Genomic DNA, 21,615 nt, shown 5'->3' with positions numbered 1-21,615 from the left:
TTGCCTGCTCAAGTGCGGACGTTACACGTTCCTGAATACTTGCGGCTTGCTCAACAATATTAGATTCAGAGGTATTTAAGTGAGGGTCGACTGCTGGGGTTATATCAAAAGGGGTGCGGAGTTCGCGCCCAAAATTTAAAAATGCAGGCGTGAACTTGGTTGTTTCCTGGGGTGCGGTACGTAATGCCATCGCGAGCTGCGAAATGCCGACATCCCATTCCCTATGGTTTTCAACATATGTTGCCAACATAGTACCTAACGTATTATTAAACCTTTCCACTGGGTTTCCGCGTGGACTGTAAAATGACGTAAACCGGTGGTTAATACCCAGTTCTTTACAAACGGAAGTCATAATTTTGCTAGCGAATTGGCTACCATTGTCGCTAATAACTGTAGAGGGTATTCCAAACCGTGTAAAAACTTCATCGACTAATTTTGAAACTATAGTTTTCGTGGTAGCGCGCCTTAAGGGAAATAACTCAACCCATTTGGTCATAAGGTCAGAAACTACTAACAATTGGGTAGCTCCTCTTTTACTAGCAGGAAACGGTCCTTTCAAATCGATTGACACTACCTGCCATGGGTCGGACGGTTCGGCTGATTTCATAAGGCCTGCTGGAGCGCGTTGGGAGTTTTTATTCGCCTGACATGGTTTACAAGATCTTACATAATGGGTAACGAAATGAGTCATATTCTCAAAATAATAACGGGACTGAATTCTTTTCAACGTTTTAAATATTCCTAAAAGCCCTGAAATCTTTAAATCATGGTTCAACTGTAACACCAGTGGGACTAATTCCTTTGGGATCCAAATTCTATACGAGCTGTCCGAGGTACCTTTCCTTAAAATATCACGATAAACAATTTCCTCTATAATCGTACATTTGGGTGCGTGGGTCTTAACATATTCCTTCAACTTACTGTCCGTGGGTTCGGTTTGATTAATTAAATAAAGTTTAATAGCATTAATTTTAATATCAGCCGATTGAGCTTTGATGATGACGTCCTCCTCAAAGTCAATGGCGGTTTCGCTGCACGCGACAGATGCCAGGATAGGTGCGTCATCGGGGTTGGATTCTTTCTCGACCAGCGAGTCAGTCTCCTCCTCCGAAGAACGAGATAACGCGTCCGCTACCTCATTAAGCTTACCGGGCACATGACGTATGGCCGAAATATAAGGTTCTATGCTTAAGCGCCAGCGAGCTAATTTGCCCGTGGGATCCCTAGCTGTTCGTAACCACTGCAAAGCTGAATGGTCAGTAAAGACCTCTACTTTACTACCTTCAATATACGGTCGGAATTTGTTAATTGCCCAATGCACTGCCAAGCATTCACGCTCGGTTACCGAATAATTGCGTTCTGCATTGTTTAAGGTACTACTTATATACTGAATGACAACTGGTTTACCATTGATTGTTTGACTAAGAACTGCACCTAGACCGGTGTTACTAGCGTCTGTGTGGACCTGAAACGATTGTGTGTAATCAGGGGGACATAGTATAGGGGCGGATGTTAGTAGGGTTTTTAAACGGTCAAAGGCTTCCTGTTGGACCGAAGTCCAATTCCAGGGGGTGTCTTTGCGTAAGAGGGTATTCAGAGGTTCAGCTATGGTGGAGAAGCCTTCAATGTAACGTTGGTAGTATGATGCCATACCGAGAAAACTACGTAACCGCTTTACTGTATTGGGTGCGGGGAGTTCGCTAATGGCGGAGGTTTTCTCGGGGTCTACTTTCACTCCTTCTTCCGAAACTACGTGCCCTAAAATTTTGCCTCTTTCTGACAGAACTTTGTTTTGCTAGCCTTTATAGTGAGACCAGCTTGTTGAAGGGTGGAAAATACCTTTTTTATGGTTGACAGGTGTTTCTCAAAAGTGGGTGATATTACAATGATATCATCGAGGTATGCCCAAACACCAAGATCTCTTAGTGGGCCTAATAAGTTATCAACCATTCGTTGAAAGGTTGCTGGAGCGGATGTCAAACCAAACATAAGGACTTTTGGCCTAAAGAGGCCTCTATGGGTAACAAAGGCTGCTTTGTCTCTACTACCTTCATCTAAGGGAATTTGCCAGTACTAGGGATGGCGGTTTTCGGAAAATTCCGAAACCGGTATTTGACGATGTCAAATCCGGAATTTTCCGGAATTCCGGATTCTTTTTACACTCCGAAAAATCCCGGAATAAATCCGGTTTCAATTCCGGAATCAGAACGGTTTCAATTCCGGAATCAGAACGGTTTCAATTCCGGAATCAGAACGGTTTCAATTCCGGAATCAAAACGGTTTCAATTCTGGACTAAAACCGGCTTCAACGGTGGTATTTAGAATTTTATTTTTATTATTTTATCACGAAAGAGAGCCAATCCGCCCCTCTTATACACCGACTTCCTAACAAAATTAAAGTTGAATGTGGCGCCACGAATAGCATTACGCCAATCCCCCCCTTGTCACGGACCGTCACAAATTCAGAAACTCCTCCCCCCTTAAGTGTGTGACGCCGTTTATGGAAGGTTTCCATTTGTATAATTTGAAGAGATGAAGATTGAATACAATAGTGGTGTGTCTTACTCTTGATTCTTGAGTAATGTTGGCTGAAAACATTCCGTATGATCCGGAATTCCGTTCAAACCGGTATTCCGTATGACCCGGAATTCCGTTCAAACCGGTATTCCGTATGACCCGGAATTCCGTATGACCCGGAATTCCGTACAAACCGGTATCCCGTATGATCCGGAATTCCGGTTTTCAACTTGGAAAATTCCGTACCGGAATTTTTCTGAAAATTCCGGATATGTTCCGGAATTCCGGAATTTTCGCCATCCCTAGCCAGTACCCTGCCTTCATGTCTAATGTTGTTATGTATTTAGGGGTTTTTAGGCGATCGAGAATGTCGTCTATTCGTGGCAAGGGGTAACTATCTTTTATTGTTACGTTATTCAGTGGGCGGTAATCTATGCACAGGCGAAAAGATCCATCTTTCTTGGAAACCAAAATACAAGGGGAGGACCAAGGGGAGTAGCAAGGTTCTATTAAATCATCGGCTAGCATTTCGTTTATAATGTTATCTATTTGCGTTCGTCTAAGGGGAGAGTACCGATAGGGGGCGCATGAAATGGGGGATGCATCACCTGTATTGATATAGTGGGTTGCAATATTAGTTATACCAGGTTTCTTAGCGAATAAACATTTAAATTCATTTACTAAATTTTCAAGTTCTGACCCCTGTGTGGGCGTAACCTCTGCCAATGACAAGGCTTTTTCTAGCTCGGTTTCATCTATTTCTATCGCTTCAGCACTAAGAGAGACTACTTTAGATTCTAAGTAACTATTGGGAAAGTGTTTGAGGTAATCGCGCAAAAACTGAAACTTCTCTCCAGGGGAATTTTTCCAACTAAACGTCATCTCACCACAATCTAAAATCATACCATCCGTATGTAATACATTCATACCCAGAATGCATGGAAAAATTAAATTCTTAACAAAATAATCAGTACATGACGTAGTTTTCCCTGGGAGTTGAAGTTGCGCAATGCCACTACCTGTGGAAGTCACTCTAGTCTTATTCGCAAGTTTTATACCTAACTTAATTCTACTGGTTTTATTAACTATGTTTGTTGTTTTATCACGAAACTGGTCATCTATAAGGGATAAAAGTTGATGCGGGGTCCACAAGTGCTACACAATTTAAACCATTAACTTTCATTGTAATTTTTGCTAAACAAGGGTTTTTCTGATCATCTGAACTAGGATTTAGTGTTGTAGTTTTACTATTAATTTTATTAGCTTGCAATTTAAATTTTGAATTGGGATTTGTTGTTGATTTCTTAGAATTTGTTTTCGTGTTTTACTTTGAGGATCCCGTATAACAAGATAAAGGGTTTATTGTCGAGGCTGGGAAGGAACCGGGTTTGGAGTCCTTCCCTGCTGGGAGTTTCCCTGTACAGGTGGTTGGGGGGTGTTTCGATTGGTATTGTTCGATTCCCTTAGTTTTGGACAACTCGTCCTGGTATGACCTGGTTCATTGCACTCATAACACACTACACCATTTCTATGGTTGTTAAAACGGGGGGTGAAATTTTGACTAGGGTAGAACGTTTGCCTGTTATAATCCTGCCTATGGTTGTTTTGATACAAATTTGGAGCCCAAGAATTTCTATTGAATCTCTTACATTTATCCTGAAAGTGAGGACCTCCACATTTAAAGCATTCGAGGGTACCTGCAGCGCGTTGACCATTGTTAGAGGGGGTGTTGTTTGCGGCCGATTCATTTTTGGGTTTTTCGGTTCTACGCGAGTTTTTCGCTTGCTCTATCAATACTGCATCAGCTAGAAGTTCCCTAACTGAAGTAAATTTCTTTGTTGCTAAATTAACCCTAAGATCTTAGTTTAAATTTTTCCTAATAGCGCGAATTTGAGCAGCAACCGAGAGAGGCTCAGTTAGTTTTCTCATTATACCTTGCAATGCTTCTATATAATTAGCGACTGGTTCGCCAGGTTTTTGGATACGATAATCTAACCTTTCTAAAATTACGTCATCATTCGCATACGCGTTAAATTCGGCAGTAAGCTCGGTGGAAAAAGAGTTAAAATCGGCAAAGGGGGGTTTTGTATGAAACCATTCGAGAGCTGCACCTGTGAGCATTGTTGGGATCCAGTGTTTAACAAACAAGTTTTCTGGACAATCGCGGGACGCCAATACCTGCCTAACCTTAAGCAAAAACTCTTTGGTATTTTCGTTGAAACTACCAGAGAAAGAGGGGGTTGAAATTGGGGGCGCCCATGAAGAAGGCAACACGTTGACCACGTTTCCCGCGTTAGCACTACCTGCACCTGCTTGGTTATTTGGCGCGCTATTCGCGCTGTTTTGATTGGCTAAAAGGGCAGTTAACTGATTTATCTGATCTTGTAGATCTCTGATAATGGCTGCGTTAGGGTCACTATTGGGGTTTCCCGTTGCTCCCGCCGCATTGCTGGCTCCGGCGGCCATTGTGCTTTGATTTAAATTGCGTTTAAGGGATCGAGACTCTCGGGCACTAATTTGCTGAGCTATATGCACCTGATAACAAGCATAAAATTTACCTAAAACTGGTTTACAAAGGCGTGATCTGACATGAATCATCATAAGACTGCGAATAAAATTTTGCGAACTACTAAATTTAGACAAAAAAAACTTGGCAATTTTGACCCACTAAAAACTCGGATAAGCGAAATAAACCATATGACCATGGGTACCTATAAATTACGGGGCTGTTCAATGCTCTAAAAGAAGTGACCAACTATTAACGCCTAAGTAATAATCTTTAAAGTTATGCTACCCTACCACAAGATTTATAAAAAAAACTACACAAAAACCTACGTTAACCACGTATAACAATTTAACAATGTAAAAAAAGACCTACGTTAACCACGTATAAAATAAATCCTACGTTAACCACGTAATTTAACTAACAACAAAAAAAATTATGAATAGGGGCATCACTTCAAATTACTATTTTAAAACATGCTATCTAGCTTTCCTTCTACAAAACATTAATCTTTGCGTTACGTTTAAAATTAAAATGGGGTTCAATTATTGATCCCGGACGGACCCCCATAATGCGACACTATTTCTATGCATGGATATAAGTTTAATAATAAGAATACTTTGGTCGTTTGTCTAGGGGAATTAGTATTTAATATTTAACAGTGTCAGCATTGATAAAATTAAGAAGTTACAGTTTAACATAGTACTACTAAAATATTCACTATAAACGTTTGGTTTGGTTCTGGTCAATAATCGCGAAGAGCTCTTATGTTAAGTAAATCGAAAGTACGATACCATGGTTTCTTGCAGAGGCGTTGCCCGTCGTTCCGACATAGTTGTCCCGCGCGTTAAATTTCCAGGCCTACCGGACCCTTTGTTCGACACGATATTTAAAGTATTTTGCGCGCACTAGCAGCGTTGAAGTCTTGGCGCCAACATGATCCTTCCTTGGGCGGCTGGATCGTCTCGGGTCATCCCGGGGCCTTGCGGCTAACGTCCTTAGAGTTCGGGTCCTGGAGCGATGGTCATCGGTCGGCGTGGCGGCAGCGAGCAGAGCAAGAGAGAGAGAGCCATTGTGTGCCCCCTCCTTTTATAGTTTTTTCGTTCCCGCGTTTTGACGTCACCAATGTGATTTCGCGAGGTTTATAGTTTTTTCGTGCCCGCGTTTTAACGTCGCGAGTGTGATTTCGCGAGACCAGGTAAAAAACCAAACGCGACCAGAACCAGTAAAAAAAGGGGCCCTTCATAAAGGGTTAGTTTGTTTTGCTAACATATTAAAAAAACATCTAACGCGATATTTACATTGATTTTTAGGGAGGTCAAATAAATTATTGTTACAATATCCACACTAAGCCTTGGACTTATTTACATGTGGTTCCCTTTACAATGCATAAAGAGGTGGTGGCTAGACTATGCCACAACTAAACACAGCGCCCTATACTAACTAATACCAGTAACCTTTTAGAATGTTTTGAATTATCGTGGTTTTGATAATGTCGAAATAACATACTTCTAAAATTGTATAAATTCAAATGCTGGAAAGTGCTGGATAAATGATAAAATCAGTGAAATACGGAAGGAACAAACATTTGTAACTAAATTCATATTAAGTACTTCACGCCGATAACCTGTTTATCTATTGCATAAACTAAGTCTGTTTGACCCAGTTTCCTATTTACGTTAGTTTGTTACGATTACAAATGAGTACTTCCATAACCCTATAATACATTAGTGTGTCTATGCCTGGTGGCTTTAGTATCAGCATTGTCCATGAGTCTAAATTAAAGAGAATACAGCGCCATCTTCGTGAAAACATTCAGTTACGGGTACTGTCACAATCACAGAAGGCAATGCTTTTGGTTTGCCGAGAAAATGGCAATTTAAAGGCCGACTTCCAATTAAAAGGGTTCTAGCGAACTGAAAACTGAGCATCGAGACTAACAATGGAGCGACCGTGCCGATTTTCAAATCCCCGCTGTATGGGGCAAAAGTTGGAAGGCTTATAGTTATATGAAAACCGTGCTAAATGGTTCTAGCGAACTGAAGATGAACAATGGAGAATGTCCTTCAGAGAAGACCCAATAATTTGGGAGGAAAAAGGAATTCTATTGTTTATCTTCTGTTCGCTAGAACCACCTTACACGGCTTTCAGTTAGATAGAACGTTTCCAACTTTTGCCCCAGCGGGGATTCGGTAAAATCGGCACGGTTGCGGCATTGTTAGTCTCGATGCTCGGTTTTCAGTTCGCTAGAACCCTTTTCGCTGAAAGTCGGCCTTTAAAGATTACAAGAGACAAAAATCTGTGTATTCCTAGTCCATATCATAAAGTCAAAAGTAGATAAAGCTTGTTAGAGAGAATATCTGTCAAGCTTGCGATCAGAAATAGCTTTGAGTGAATTTACTTTTCTAGAAATTTAAAAGAGATGGAAAGAGTCAGATGAATGGCAAGTGATGGAGGGTTTGTTATTATTATTATAAATAGAATTAACGTGGAGTTGGAAACAGTTTGCTACCGTCCGTCCAAGAGATGGGATATAATAGATTTCAAACTGCCTGTAGGACGAAAAGGGGTCAGACAAATTTGGCTTTATGAGCTTGAAGGAGAGCAAGAGATTGTTTTACTGTTTTACGAGCGAGCTAATTGCTCTTGGCTGATGCTGTTTGCCTACTTTTACCGAGTAAGAGAAAATAGATGTAAGTAATTGCATCTTGATTAATTTTCATCTAGCATATTTCAGTTATTATACTAAATAAAATAACAGTAAGTAAGAATCAAGTATGTTAAAGGGAGGATGAAAAGGAAAATCAAGCGATTTTTAATCGATTCTGGTACTAATTATTAGATCAATCTGCATAGGAAATACCTTCGAATGATTTTCGAATTAAAATTAGTTTGAGATTTCATATTGATAATTTGAAATTAGCACCTCTGACCAATCGCGAAACGCAGTGCTTTCTTATTAGCGAAATTCCTGTAGCACGCTCTACAGGGCGTTTCTGATATTTCTGTCATCAATTGTCATGATGTTGGTCTCTAAGAAATTAACCTTTCATTTCAATGAAACTTAATAACACTTTAGGGTTAATCAAAATAACGCATAATACGTTAGTATTCATTCATATCCATGACCATACCAATTCTAAAAGGCTTTTACTAGAGTTACTCATACTAGGAATCCACGTAATTTTAGAAGCAGGAATAGAGAACAGTGGAATTTGGGACCTTCTTCCCATGGACGAAGGGGTATGAAATAAGAGGCGGGTCATAGCTACAGAGGTAAAAAGGAACTACGTATTTTTCGCCGTCCCCGTCAGCAACGTCATCAAAACGTAGTTTAAGTGAGCCAATAAGATCATTTAAAATTTTCGTTCCGCGTTGAAGGGAGGAGCTCTATACTGGGTCATGAGTCGGACTGAAGGAGAGGCTAACCGTTCTCTACTCCAGCTTCTAAACTTAGGGCTCTTTAAGACGATCCAACTTTTTGACTCAGCTCGATGGGTCAAAAAGTTGTATCAACTTGCCCAACTTTTGAAGGGAAAAGTAAAGTAAATCCTTCCTTTTCACACGACTAAACTTTCACCGCCAAATGGAACTTTTTAAGCGCCACCTACCTTGGCACTTACGAAATAACCCGCGAAAAAGGCTTTTTTGTAATTCATTTTGATTGCCTGGAGAAATGAACTTAAAGAGTTGAGTCAGCAAAAATTGGATCACTGATCCAATTTTTCCTAGCCTACTTTTTTGGTCACTCAACTCATCCAGCGTCTATTCACACGATCCAACTAGTTGATTCAACGCGAGTTGACCCATCAAGCTGAGTCAAAAAGTTGGATCGTCTGAAAGAGCCTTTACATGGATCCCTGCTCATACCAACCACGCAGTTTGATCTAATTTGCTAATGAATTGTGACTGTGCATAACAAACCACTTTCTCCTATATAAGAAAAACATGGCGTGCCAAGGACAAAAGCACTGTATTTATAATTAAGTAACGTACCAGTTTGTCTTCAATGCCAGTTAGCTCGTAGAACTCTTCCCTCGTGATCATGAAAGTGGCCAAATTGGCAGTGTAGATGGCCAAGAATATGACGGAAAAGAATCCCCAGACATTGGACATGAACCGGGCTGTGAAACCCCTCGGACAGTCGAGGTTGACCGCGGCGCCGAAGAGCAGAGTCCAAACCAACCAGTTAGCGCGACACACCGAGAAACGATGGTCTGTTACCATAAAAGACACACTCGCAAATGTTAGTGCTAAAGAAGTACTAGCGTCTAGCAACAACTTTTTTAGGCTTGACCTATTTGATTTAAAAGTTTGACCTTGTGATAACATTAGAGTAGATGTGTGCTTTACAATAAAAAAATTATTTACCATGAGTTTATAATATGTGTTCTATAAGTACGACACTTTCTATAATTATGAAATCTAGTTCCAGAACGACGCGAGAATTGGATACACACGATTCTTACGTAATACTGACCTTTAGGTGCTTTAGATCTCATGTCCAGCCCAGCTGGACTCAACCACTCGAAGAAGAAAATAATGAAAGCAGCGGCGTGAATGCTGACCAATAAAATCATTAGCCATGATAACGTATCGAAAGGTTCTGCAAAGTAAAAAAGAACAAGTTGGGAAAACCAAAATATTACCTCTCCGAGTCAAAAGGTCTACTACTACAAACTTATTTACCTAGATATGGAATTATTTCACTTTTTGGAAGTAAAAATTTACGAAATATTGAAGCAGTATTCCAAACATAGCGAATGTACAGTAAAGCAGACGACATTTTACATCCAATAAGGATAAATCTTGGACACATGGAAATCAGTCAATGGGGAAAAGAACAGGAAATGAAGTCTACGCTTCAGCTGTTTACCCTGTATTCTGATAGCTACATTCACAACTGGTTTGCAGTGTAAACACTATCGTCTCGTCTCACCTCAACAATATTCTTAGTTTGCCAACATGAATGTTAACGTTAAATAACACCAAAGCTAAATTGTAGCTAGACGCACTAATAGTCAATGCGCACCATAAAGAGAAAAATAAGTCTGTAGTTACTACCCGTTTAGCATCAGCCCTTTTACTAATCTAATTGCCACCACAGTGTTTTCTTCTATTATAAAATCTTCACCTGATTATTTAAGAGTGTATTTAACTTTCGGCTCACTCTGAACCGTTAATGTCTCTTCATTTCAGGCACGAAAATCAAAGCCAAAAGTTTACTTCACCTTAGGCCTCAATTATTTACACTCTATTTCACTATGCCTATTGCGGATATTACTTGTTACACCCGCCGGAGTCTAGGTCTTAGTTTTCTTCATGAAGTCACTAAACCAAGGATTATTCTATATACAGATGTAGTATAGCTTAAGCAATATATAAACAGCCATTTCAAATAACAATATTAAAAAATATCTTTGGAATATCAAAATGAAACAGAGCTATAAAGCTACAAAAGTACTAAATACATCATAATTACGAAAAATACTTCCACATATTCACTTTATATTATGGAAAAAGGGAATATTAAGGTTCTGTATGATTTCTTAACACATCAACACAAGGCTAACTGCTAACGCGACGCACTAGTGTAACAATGGACGGACACACACAGACAAAAACATAAGCTGCTTTTTAACTCTTTCCGTATTAATTTTGAATTGAGAAACAAAATTATCTTAAATATTAAAATAAATATAATTAATATTAAATATTTTCTTCGTCAGTTGTTTGCCTTATTGAGCGTTACATCGTTTTGATAAAGAACAATTAAACATTCTCGAGAGACTTGACTAATATTGGCGTTTGAAATGAAGCATACGCCGGTTGCTTCGCCTTACTCAAATAGGTAGTATATAAGGGTGTCGAACTACTCTTTAAAGCAAGAACAACCGCAATTGCGAAAACCTTTGGTGGACAACCCACCCTAGGGAGGCTAGACGTTTCTCGTAACCCTAGCTGATCGCCGCGAATGTCTTAAACCAAACGATGACGATGGAGTTAGAAGCCAATGAGACAGATTGGTGTCTATGTAGAATAGACGGAAGACCAGTAGATGGTGGTGTTTAGAAGCCCGTATGTACAGACTGGTGTCCAAGTGGGATGGACAAAGACCAGAAGATGGTGGTGTTTAGAAGCCAGTATGTACAAACTGGTGTCCAAGTGGGATGGACAAAGACCAGAAGATGGTGGTGTTTAGAAGCCAGTATGTACAAACTGGTGTCCAAATGGGATGGACGAAGACCAGAAGATGGTGGTGATTAGAAGCCAGTATATACAGACTGGTGTCTATGTGGGATGGTCGAAGACAAAGAGATGGTGGTGATTAGAAGCCCGTAAGTACAAACTGGTGTCCGTGTGGGATGGACAAAGGCCAGAAGATGGTGGTGTGAAAACTCAAGTAGAGAAGCCATTTCTGTGACTGTGAAAGCAGTTCGGAAATGGCGAACACGTTTGCTCCGATTTGGAAACTGTGAACGCGGTCACGTGGGTGTAACAACAGACAGACACACAGACACGTCGAAATTAGAGCCTCTCCGTGACATACGTCACTCGGAGAGGTAAAAATATCTCTTATATTACTAATTTTACATAAAGTAATTAAAATAAATTTTTAATACAAATTTTGGACAGCTCAATGGTATTCATTTAATAAGTCGCTTTTAACGTAGCGCTAAAATATGAAAAACCTCACGACTTGGTTTATATTGGCTCTGAATTAACACATATTAACATCAAAATGTACTTTTCGTACTGAAGAATCACTGGATTTTACACTTTCCAGCACCAAATTGAAAGGTGGTTATGAAAAATACTGAGTCAAGTCCCGTAAAAAGCTAGCGCCATCAAGACAAAGTAAGACGTTAGTTGCTTCCCTCTCTAGAACGTTTATACCCCCATATGACCCCACTATCCGGTTTGCTACTATCAGCCGCTAGAAGGCGAATTAACAAGTATTTTTCAACTTTTTCCCTCTGCTATCAGTACTTTAGTTTTGCTTTGTCCATGCTTGTCACGTTGTTGGGGTTAAAATTTTCGGTTGGCAGTCTACTCCTCCTGATTGGATGTAGAAGGTTTTGGCGTTTTCCATTGGTATTTTACATACCTAATTTTATTAGAGTAAAACTGGTAAAACGTAACGTTTTCTTGATGGGTAATTGCAAGCAGTAAATTACGTAACATGTTTCTGCTAATTTTTATTTATATTTAACACCTACATTCATATTAAGCTATGTGAATGAATGATACTGAAAAGACGTAATAAGATAATTTAAATTTATTTTACACTTGAATCCGAAAATTTTAAATAAATACAAAGCTTCCGAATGAAAGATTTCAATAATTCACTTCAAAACATGCAAGGTTATGAAATACAATAAAAGCCTTAAATCATTTTAATTAGTATGAAGGCTTACTATTTAATTAATTATCTAGAAGTGAAATTACCAATGCTTATGCTAAATTTTATGAATTTAATATTATATTACTAATGTCCGAGTACATTAAAAACATCGCTTAGCAGTCTCGACTTCACACTGGCATCAATTTCTTGGTAAGCATCTGTCTCCGATACAAGTCGGTAGTTAGCAGCCACAAACTTAATTGCAATTGCTTTCAAATCTTCCAATTCGTAAATCTCTGACATTTCAAGCACTAGACCAACGTTGTTCACACCTATATCTTCCCGAATTTTGTTGGCACAGATGTCTTTCAACTTTGGTAACTGCCAAAGATGCGCGGCTGCAAGTAATTGAAACATATTTTCCCCAGTATGGGGTGGTGTTAGTCCGGTGTAGATAAAGTGTAATAAATCCTTGACCAAACTTGCTTCAAATACATCAGTCCACTCGACGACGCTCGTAAGTTTTTCCTTCATGTCGGATTGAAACATGGCCCGGAAATATTCGGATTCCGCTGCCAAGATTACTTTGTGGCAAGGGAAGTCTTGTTCCTTGGTTTTGATCACCATGTCCGTTAGGATAGCTCGGTCCAGCATGGTCTTTTGCGGTTCAATTGATTTCGGCTTATTACTGGTGCACGAAGCGATGGTGATACAGATCTCAATTTTTTGCACATTCTACGGTAACGTCCACAACCGAGGTTAACATACGTAAAGTCAAATTCATTGAACATCGGGCCTTTCAAATCTTCTTTACGGACAGTGACAGTGACTTTGTCTTTTCCAATTCTGCATAGTTCAACTTTGCAGTAGCACCTTTCGTACTGTACATTTTTTTCGACTGCGGAACCGCTTAAATCTACGAACCAATATAAAGGCAATCCTTCATCGTACTGATCTACGAAAGCCGCTTTTACGCAACTATAATGAGAACTCTTCAATCTCCACGTGAACAATTCCTCTCCATATTGATCATGCGCTTGAATATTGAGATTCAAATCATCTAACTCTAATAATTTTTGACGAAACGTTTGTTTCCTAATCTTGAAAATTCTTTGGTCTTGCATAATTTGACCTTAAATTTTAACTCCTAAGAATTACTTCTAGCCTCTTAGTGAAGATATAACTGCGGTACTTTCTCCCACCGTTCACTTCTAAAGTCTAATTGAATATGAGTTCTAAGGCTTCCAAATAATATGTAATATGTTTTAAAAGAAGTCGAAATTTCCATTCATTGATTTTTAATCATTGAATGAAAATTTCGGCTTCTTTTAAAACATGTTGTAGCTCGAAATCATAAATATTATAAGTCAACTTTGGCATTCAGATTGAATCCGACTCGAGAAAGGAACGGTGGGAGAAAGTACCGCAGTTATTTCTTTACTAAGAGGCTAGAAGTAATTCTTTGAAGTTAAGATTTAAGGTCAAATTATGCAAGACCAAAGAATTTTCAAGATTAGGAAACAAACATTTCGTCAAAAATTATTCGAATTTGAAGAACTGAATCTCAATATTGAAGCGCATGATCAACATGGAGAGGAAGTGTTCTCGTGGACAATGGATATCTCGTATAATTGCGTAAAAATAGATCAGGACGACGACGGAGATCAAGACGACGACGTATCGACTAATAATTGGTTCGTAAATTTAAGCGGTTCCGCAGTCGATAAAAATGTGAGGTACGAAAGGTGCTACTGCAAAGTGGAAATCTGTCGAAATGGAAAAGACAAAGAAATTATCATTAAGAAAGATTTGAAAGGCCCGATGTTCAATGAATTTGACTTTACGTATGTTAACCTCAGTTGTGAACTTTGCAGTACAATGTGCAAAATGGAGATCTGTATCACCATCGCTTCGTTCACCAGTAATAAGCCGAAATCAATGGAACAACTAAAGGCCATGCTGGATCAAGCTATCCTAACGGACATGGTGATCAAAACCAAGAAACAAGAATTCCCTTGCCATAAAGTAATCTTGGCAGCGGAATCCGAATATTTCCGGGCGTTGTTTCAATCCGACATGAAAGAAAAACGGACGAGCTCCTCTCGAGTGGACTGATGTATTTGAAGCCAGCGTGGTCAAGGATCTATTGCATTTTGTCTACACCGGTCAAACCCCACCCAATATTGGGGAAAATAAATTTGAGTTACTGGTAGCCGCACATCTTTGTCTGTTACCAAAGTTAAAAGACATCTGCGCCAACAAAATTCGGGAAGATATAGATGTGAACAACGTTGGTCGAGTGCTTGAAATGTCAAAGATTTGCGAATTGGAAGATTTGAAAGCAATTGCAATTAAGTTTGTGGCTGCTAACTACGAACTAGTATTGGAGACGGACTCATACCGAGAAATTCGTGCCAGTTTGAAGTCGAGACTGCTTAGCGATGTTTTTCAAGTACTCGGAAATTATCTTGAGAAAATTATTACTACTCAGTTTTTACGAATTTTAAATGAATAAAGTTTTCAAAATGTCAAAATAAAAAGTGAAATAATAATGAAATGTTTTGTTCGGAAGCTTTGAATATATGTCGTAACTTTGGATTCATGTTTAAAATAAATTTAAATAATCTTATTTCGTTTTTTCCGTATCATAGTAATAGTTTAGTAAGAATGTAATTGTTAAATATAAATAAAAATGAGCCGAAACTTGCTTAGTAATGCCGTTCTTAATTTACTGCTTGTATTTGCCCATCATGGAGAAATTTTAAGTAGAGCTAGCTGTAATAGGAAAAGTTAATTTCCACTCTAATAAACTTACTCCATGTAAAATACCAATGGAAAACGCTATAAACTAACGCATACAGTTAGGAGTATAAAAGGAGAGGATTTAAACACGCTATTTAGACTGACAACCGAAAATTCTAGCTCACACAGCGGAACAAACGAGGATGTTGAAAACCCCCGCGGCATCACAGTTGACACTATAAACTGCCCTCTAGTGAGAATCCTTAGTACGCGACGTTTTTAAAATGGTGCAGCTTGTGTTGGAGAGAGGGCGCAAAAATAGTAGCTCTGCATGGTAACAGACAAGTAACCAAAGAGGGTATACAGAGGCGGAGTAGAAGGTTTGGCTGGAGTGTTCTCGCTTTGAAAGTTTACCTCAAAGCTTTCGGTGTACGCGCGCAAATTTCTCGGCCCTCTTATTGGTTGAAATGCGGTGAACCGGATATTAGAAGAAAAATATAAAACAATAAATAAAAAAGAAGATAGACAACTCTTAAAATGCTTTGATAAACGGTACCCTCCTAGCTTAAACTCTACTTCTTTATACCCTCTTTGCAGTAACCACGTGGCAAGAAGGTACCAATCAACGCCCTTTCTGCCACTATGGGATTGTAGACTGGCCATGAGTCGGGCAGTGGAAAATTCTCATCAAAGAAAAGAGTTTTAGGAATAAAAAGTACTCAAACAAAAAGCCTAATATTAAAAGCTATTAAATTAATGTCTTATTACATCCGATGTTACTAGCTTGATGCAGTGATTTCAAAATAGATACTTGATATAAACATTGTTAACCTTTAATATACCATGAAATTACACGGAGGGTAGTGTTTCTAGTCCGTAACCTTTACTCTTTGGGAGAAAAAATAAAGTTTCGAAAGACTTCGTCAAAATCTACCTAGCTTGCTCAGAATAAGTTTACTACTGAACTTGTACGGTTGATAAAACGAAAAGGCGCCTTTAGTTGACTGAAAGAGTTTGGAAATTATGTCGACCGTCGAAGCCACCTAAACAAAAAGAATCTTTCATATTAAAAAACAAACGTTTCGCAAAAAAATAAAAGGTACTGATGAATGGACGGTTAATGTTGAAGGACATGATCAACATGGCGATCAATTACACACGTGGAAAATGAACAGTTCGTACACTCGCAAGGATTATGATTGGTTCCTGAATTTGAGTGGTTCCGCACTTAATGGAAACCTGAATTACAAGAGATGTTATTGCCAAATAGACGTATTCATAAACAGAGTAAAATTAACCATTAGCAAGGGGTACATGAAAGGCCCAATGTTCAATGGCTTTTACTTTCCCAACATTTTCTACCTCGGTTATCAAAGTTCTTATGGATATAACAAAGAAATAGAAATCTTTCTCACCATTGCTTCATGCGAAGGAAATACCTTTTTCGAAAAGCAAAAGACTTGGTTGGACGAAGGAATTTTAACAGACACGATCATCAAAACCAAGGATCAGGAATTTCCTTGTCACAAGTTCGTGTTGGCGTCGAACTCCGAATATTTCAAGAAAATGTTCCAAACCGATATGAAGGAAAGTCAAACTAACTGCGTCGACTGGACTGGCGTATTCGACGCCTCAGTGGTCAAGGATTTGTTGCATTTCCTCTACACGGGTCAAAATCCACCCAATATTCACAAAAGTCATTTTGGATTGCTACAAGCCGCCCACCTCTGTCTTTTAGGCGATTTGAAGTCCATGTGTGTTGAAAGCATAGTGCCAATTATTTCCGTGGAGTACGCCGCTTACGTACTTCAGTCGGCGGTAATATACGAATCAAACACTTTGCAAAAAGCAGCCATGAAGTTTGTGGCTGCCCATTGGGATGAAGTATTAGCTTCAGATTTTTATAAGGACTTGCAACCAGACATTACTAAGAGATTGTTCAAAACTATTTTCGATATGTTCAGGAAAAATATTCTTGACGAAGGCAAGGAAAATGTTTAAGCTGATTTTTTATTTTTGAAGTTAAAACGTTTCAAATTATTTTCTATAAGACCCTAAATGTCATTGATTATTTCTTCTTTATATTTGTTTCGTAATATTCATCCTCTTAAGATATGTAATTTACAACTTTAATTGTTCGAAATATTTTGTTCAAAAGCTTTGAATGTAATTAAATTTCGTGTTTAAATAAACATGAATTAAAATTTACTTTTAATGTTGCTCTCCTTGGTATACCCCCCCCCCCCCGACATCAGAGAAGAGGGGAAAACAAAAAGTTTCATGGAAAAATTATTTCCTAATGCACTAAATAAGCCGGATTTACACAAGACATTTGAAAACCCTTATCAAAGTTTTAAGAAATGTTGAAATGCAAAATTTTGCTTTCAACCTTAGAGATCGATAATTAAAATTTTAAATTATGACCGTGAAAAATTAATAAAGCATTAGCTATTCAGATTCAAATCGGTTTGAAAGTAGCTACGTGTGAACTTTTCTAGTAAAAATGACAATTATTTATGACCCAAAAAGATCACAAAAACTCGTTCAGAGGAAGAGCCAGTTAGCTAGCCTCCCACGTGTAGTGAGTATACTCGTTAAAACTCGTTCAGTTTTTTACGCAAATATTATCCAAAATTTACCGCAAATGTTTCATTTCTTAAAAAATATTGTGGCATTATATTTGAACTTTGCACAAATGTTAGTCTGGATAACGTTTTATTTATACTTTGTAACTTAAACAACGGCCCCCACGTTTTTTGCGCCAATTATTGAGGTTGAAGGTTCCCCCGAGGAGTTCCCCTTTATACCCCTTTGCAGTAACCGATGTGACAAGAAAGAACCAAATTAACAGCTTTCGACCCCCCATTCTCCCACTGTGGGGGTGTAGACTCGCCATGAAGTCAACAATCGGGCAGTGGAAAATTTTCAACAAAGAAAAGAGTTTAAGGAATATAAAGTACTCCCACAAAATGCCTAATATTAAAAGCTATTAAATCGATGTCGCATTACTTCCGATGTTACTAGCTTGATGCAGTGATTTCAAAATAGATTACATTTTCATGGACTCGATATAAACATTCTTAGACTTTAATATACCATGAAATTACACCGAAGGCAATGTTTCTAGTCCGTAATCTTTACTCTTTGGGGGGAAAAAAATAAAGCCTCATAAAATCTCGTCAAAACCTGCCTAGCCTGCTCAGAATAAGTTTACTACTGCACTTGTACGGTTGGTAAAACAAATAGGCGCTATTAATTCACTGAAAGAGGTTGTTTGAAGACGTTAAGGTTAAGGTCAAGATCGAACAAGTTGGGAAAACCAAAATATTACCTCTCCGAGTCAAGAGGTCTACTACTACAAAGTTATTTACCTAGATATGGAATTATTTCTCTTTTTTGAAGTAAAATTTACGAAATATTGAAGCAGTATTCCAAGCATAGCGAATATACAGTAAAGCAGACGACATTTTACATCCAATAAGGATAAATCTTGGACACATGGAAATCAGTCAATGGCAAAAAGAACAGGAAATGAAGTCTACTCTTCAGCTGTTTACCCTATATTCTGAAAGCTACATTCACAACTGGTTAGCAGTGTAAACACTATCGTCTCGTCTCACCTCGACAATATTCTTAGTTTGCCAACATGAGTGTTAACGTTAAATAATACCAAAGCTAAATTGTAGCTAGACGCACTGATAGTCAATGAGCACCATAAAGAGAATAAAAACTCTGTAGCTTAGCCCTACTAATCTAATTGCCACCATGATCTTTTCTTCTATTATAAAATCTTAACCTGATTATTTAAGAGTGTATTTAACTTTCGGCTCACTCTGAACCGTTGATGTCTCTTCATTTCAGACACGAAAATCAAAACCCAAAGTTTACTTCACCTCAGGCCTCAATTATTTACTCTTTATTTCACTAAGCCTATTGCGGGTGATACTAGACATAACCGCCGAAGTTTAGATCTTAGCTTTCTTCATGAAATCACTAAACTAAGGATTATTCTATATACAGATGTAGTACAGCTTAAGTAATATATAAACAGCCATTTCAAATAATAATATTAAGAAAAATCTTTGGAAAATCAAAATGAAACAGAGCTTTAAAGCTACAAAAGTACTAAATGCATCATAATTACGAAAAATATTTCCACATATTCACTTTATATTAAGGATAAAGGGAATATTATCGTTCTGTAGGATTTCTTTACACATCAAAACAAAACGAACTTCTAACGCAGCGCACTAGTGTAACAACGGACGGACACACACAGACAAAAACATAGACTGCTTTTTAACTCTTTCCGTATTAATTTTGATTTGAGAAACAAGATTATCTTAAATATTAAAATAAATATAATCAATATTTAATATTTTCTTCGTCAGATATTCGCCTTATTGAACGTTACATCGTTTTAAAAAAGAACAATTAAACATTCTTGAGAGACTTGACTAATATTGGCGTTTGAAATGAAGCATACGCCGGTTGCTTCGCCTTACTCAAATAGGTAGTATATAAGGGTTTCGAATCGCAGCTATGGATAAGAACAGCGCAATTGCGTGAACCTTTGGTGGAAGCCCCGCCTTAGGGAGGCCGGACGTTTCTCGTAACCCTGGCCGATCGCCGAGTATGTCTTAACCTTAAGGATGATGATGGAGTAGAAGCCAGGTGTGCAGACTGGTGTCCATGTGGGATGGACAAAAACAATAACCAGAAGATGGTGGTGTGTAGAAACCAGTGTGTACAGACTGGTGTCCATGTGGGATGGATAAAGACCAGAAGATGGTGGGGATTAGAAGCCAGTGTTTACAGACTGGTGTCCATGTGGGATGGACAAAGACCAGAAGATGGTGGTGTGTAGAAGCCAGTGTGTACAGACTGGTGTCCAAGTGGGATGGACAAAGACCAGAAAATGGTGGTGTGTAGAAGCCAGTGTGTACAGACTGGTGTCCATGTGGCATGGAAAAAGAGCCCCAATGATGGTGGACTATAGAAGCCAGTGAGTAAAGACTGGTGTCCATATGAGATGGACAAATGGCCAGAGGATGGTGGTGTTAGACAGGTAATGGATAATAGCTATGGTAAGTGGAATACAATTTTCCAAATTTCCGGGAACTGTCAATGCGGTGCGGTATTTGGGAAAACGTTTGCTCCGATTTGAAAACTGCGAACGCGGTCCCCTGGGGTGTAAATCAATAACAACAGACAGACACACAGACAGACACACACACAGACAGACACGTCGAAATTAGAACCTCTTCGTGACATACGTCACTCGGAGAGGTAATTATGTCCACCGTTGAAGCCACGTCAACAAAAAGAATCTTTCATATTAGAAAACAAACGTTTCGCAAAAGAATAAAAGGTACTGATGAATGGACGGTTAATGTTGAAGGACATGATGAACATGGAGATCAATTACACAAGTGGAAAATGAACAGTTCGTACACTCGCAAGGATTATGAATGGTTCCTGAATTTGAGTGGTTCTGCACTCAATGGAAACCTGTGTTACGAAAGATGTTATTGCCAAGTAGACATATTCATGAACGAAGAAAAATCAACGATTCGCAAGGGGTACACGAAAGGCCCAAGGTTCAATGGATTTGACTTTCCCTTCATTTTCCACCTCGGTTATCAAGGTTCTTATGGATATGACAGAGAAATTGAAATCATTCTGACCATTGCTTCGTGCGACGAAAATACGTTTTTCGAAAAGCAACTGGCCTGGTTGGACGACGGAATTTTAAGAGACACGATCATCAAAACTAACGATGCGGAATTTCCTTGTCACAAGTTCGTCTTGGCGTCGCATTCCGAGTATTTCATGAAAATGTTTCAAACGAATATGAAGGAAAGTCAAACTAACTGCGTCGACTGGACTGAGGTATTTGACGCCTCAGTGGTCAAGGACTTGTTGCATTTCCTCTACACCGGTCAAAAACCACCCAACATTGGTGACAACCATTTTGGATTGCTCGAAGCCGCCCACCTCTGTCTTTTAGGCGATTTGAAGGCCATGTGTGTTGAAAGCATAGTGCCAATTATATCCGTGGAGAACGCCGCTTACGTACTTCAATCGGCGGTAATATACGAATCAAACACTTTGCAAAAAGCAGCCATGAGTTTGTGGCTGCCCATTGGGATGATGTATTAGCCTCAGATTTCTATAAGGAGTTGCAACCAGACATTACCAAGAGGTTATTCAAAAGCATTTTCGATATGTTCGCGAAAAACATTCTTGAAGAAGGCAAGGAAAATAACGTTTAAGCTGATTTTTTATTTTTGAAGTTAAAACGTTTAAAATTGTTTTCAATAATACACTAAATGTGATTAATTATTTCTTCTTTATATTTGTTTCGTAATATTCAACCTCTTAAGATATGTAATTTACAACTTTAATTGTTCGAAATATTTTGTTCAAATGCTTTTGAATGTAAATAAATTTCTTGTTTAAATAAACATGAATTAAAATTTACTTTTAATGTTGCTTTTTTAATAGC

General features: G+C 38.6%; 1 protein-coding gene across 2 annotated transcripts in view; it reads right to left on the bottom strand.

Moving 5' to 3' along the window:
- The window catches only part of LOC149589743 (glutamate receptor ionotropic, NMDA 2A-like), a 62,425-nt gene extending 53,247 nt beyond the window's left edge, over positions 1–9,178 (bottom strand). For both annotated transcript variants that reach the window (XM_089861781.1, XM_089861780.1), the window contains exon 1: positions 9,017–9,178. In XM_089861781.1, coding sequence (XP_089717907.1) covers positions 9,017–9,136 — 120 coding nt within the window. In that variant the 5' untranslated portion in view covers positions 9,137–9,178. The remainder of the gene's footprint in view (positions 1–9,016) is intronic.
- Positions 9,179–21,615: the final 12,437 nt, after the last annotated feature.

Source organism: Phalangium opilio, unplaced genomic scaffold, assembly GCF_054372755.1.
Source record: "Phalangium opilio isolate 3A_F unplaced genomic scaffold, DU_Popi_V2 ptg000505l_1, whole genome shotgun sequence".
Classification (NCBI taxonomy): Eukaryota; Metazoa; Arthropoda; class Arachnida; order Opiliones; family Phalangiidae; genus Phalangium; species Phalangium opilio.
The sequence above is the reverse complement of the archived record's forward strand: the minus strand, read 5'-3'. Positions and strand labels throughout refer to the sequence as shown.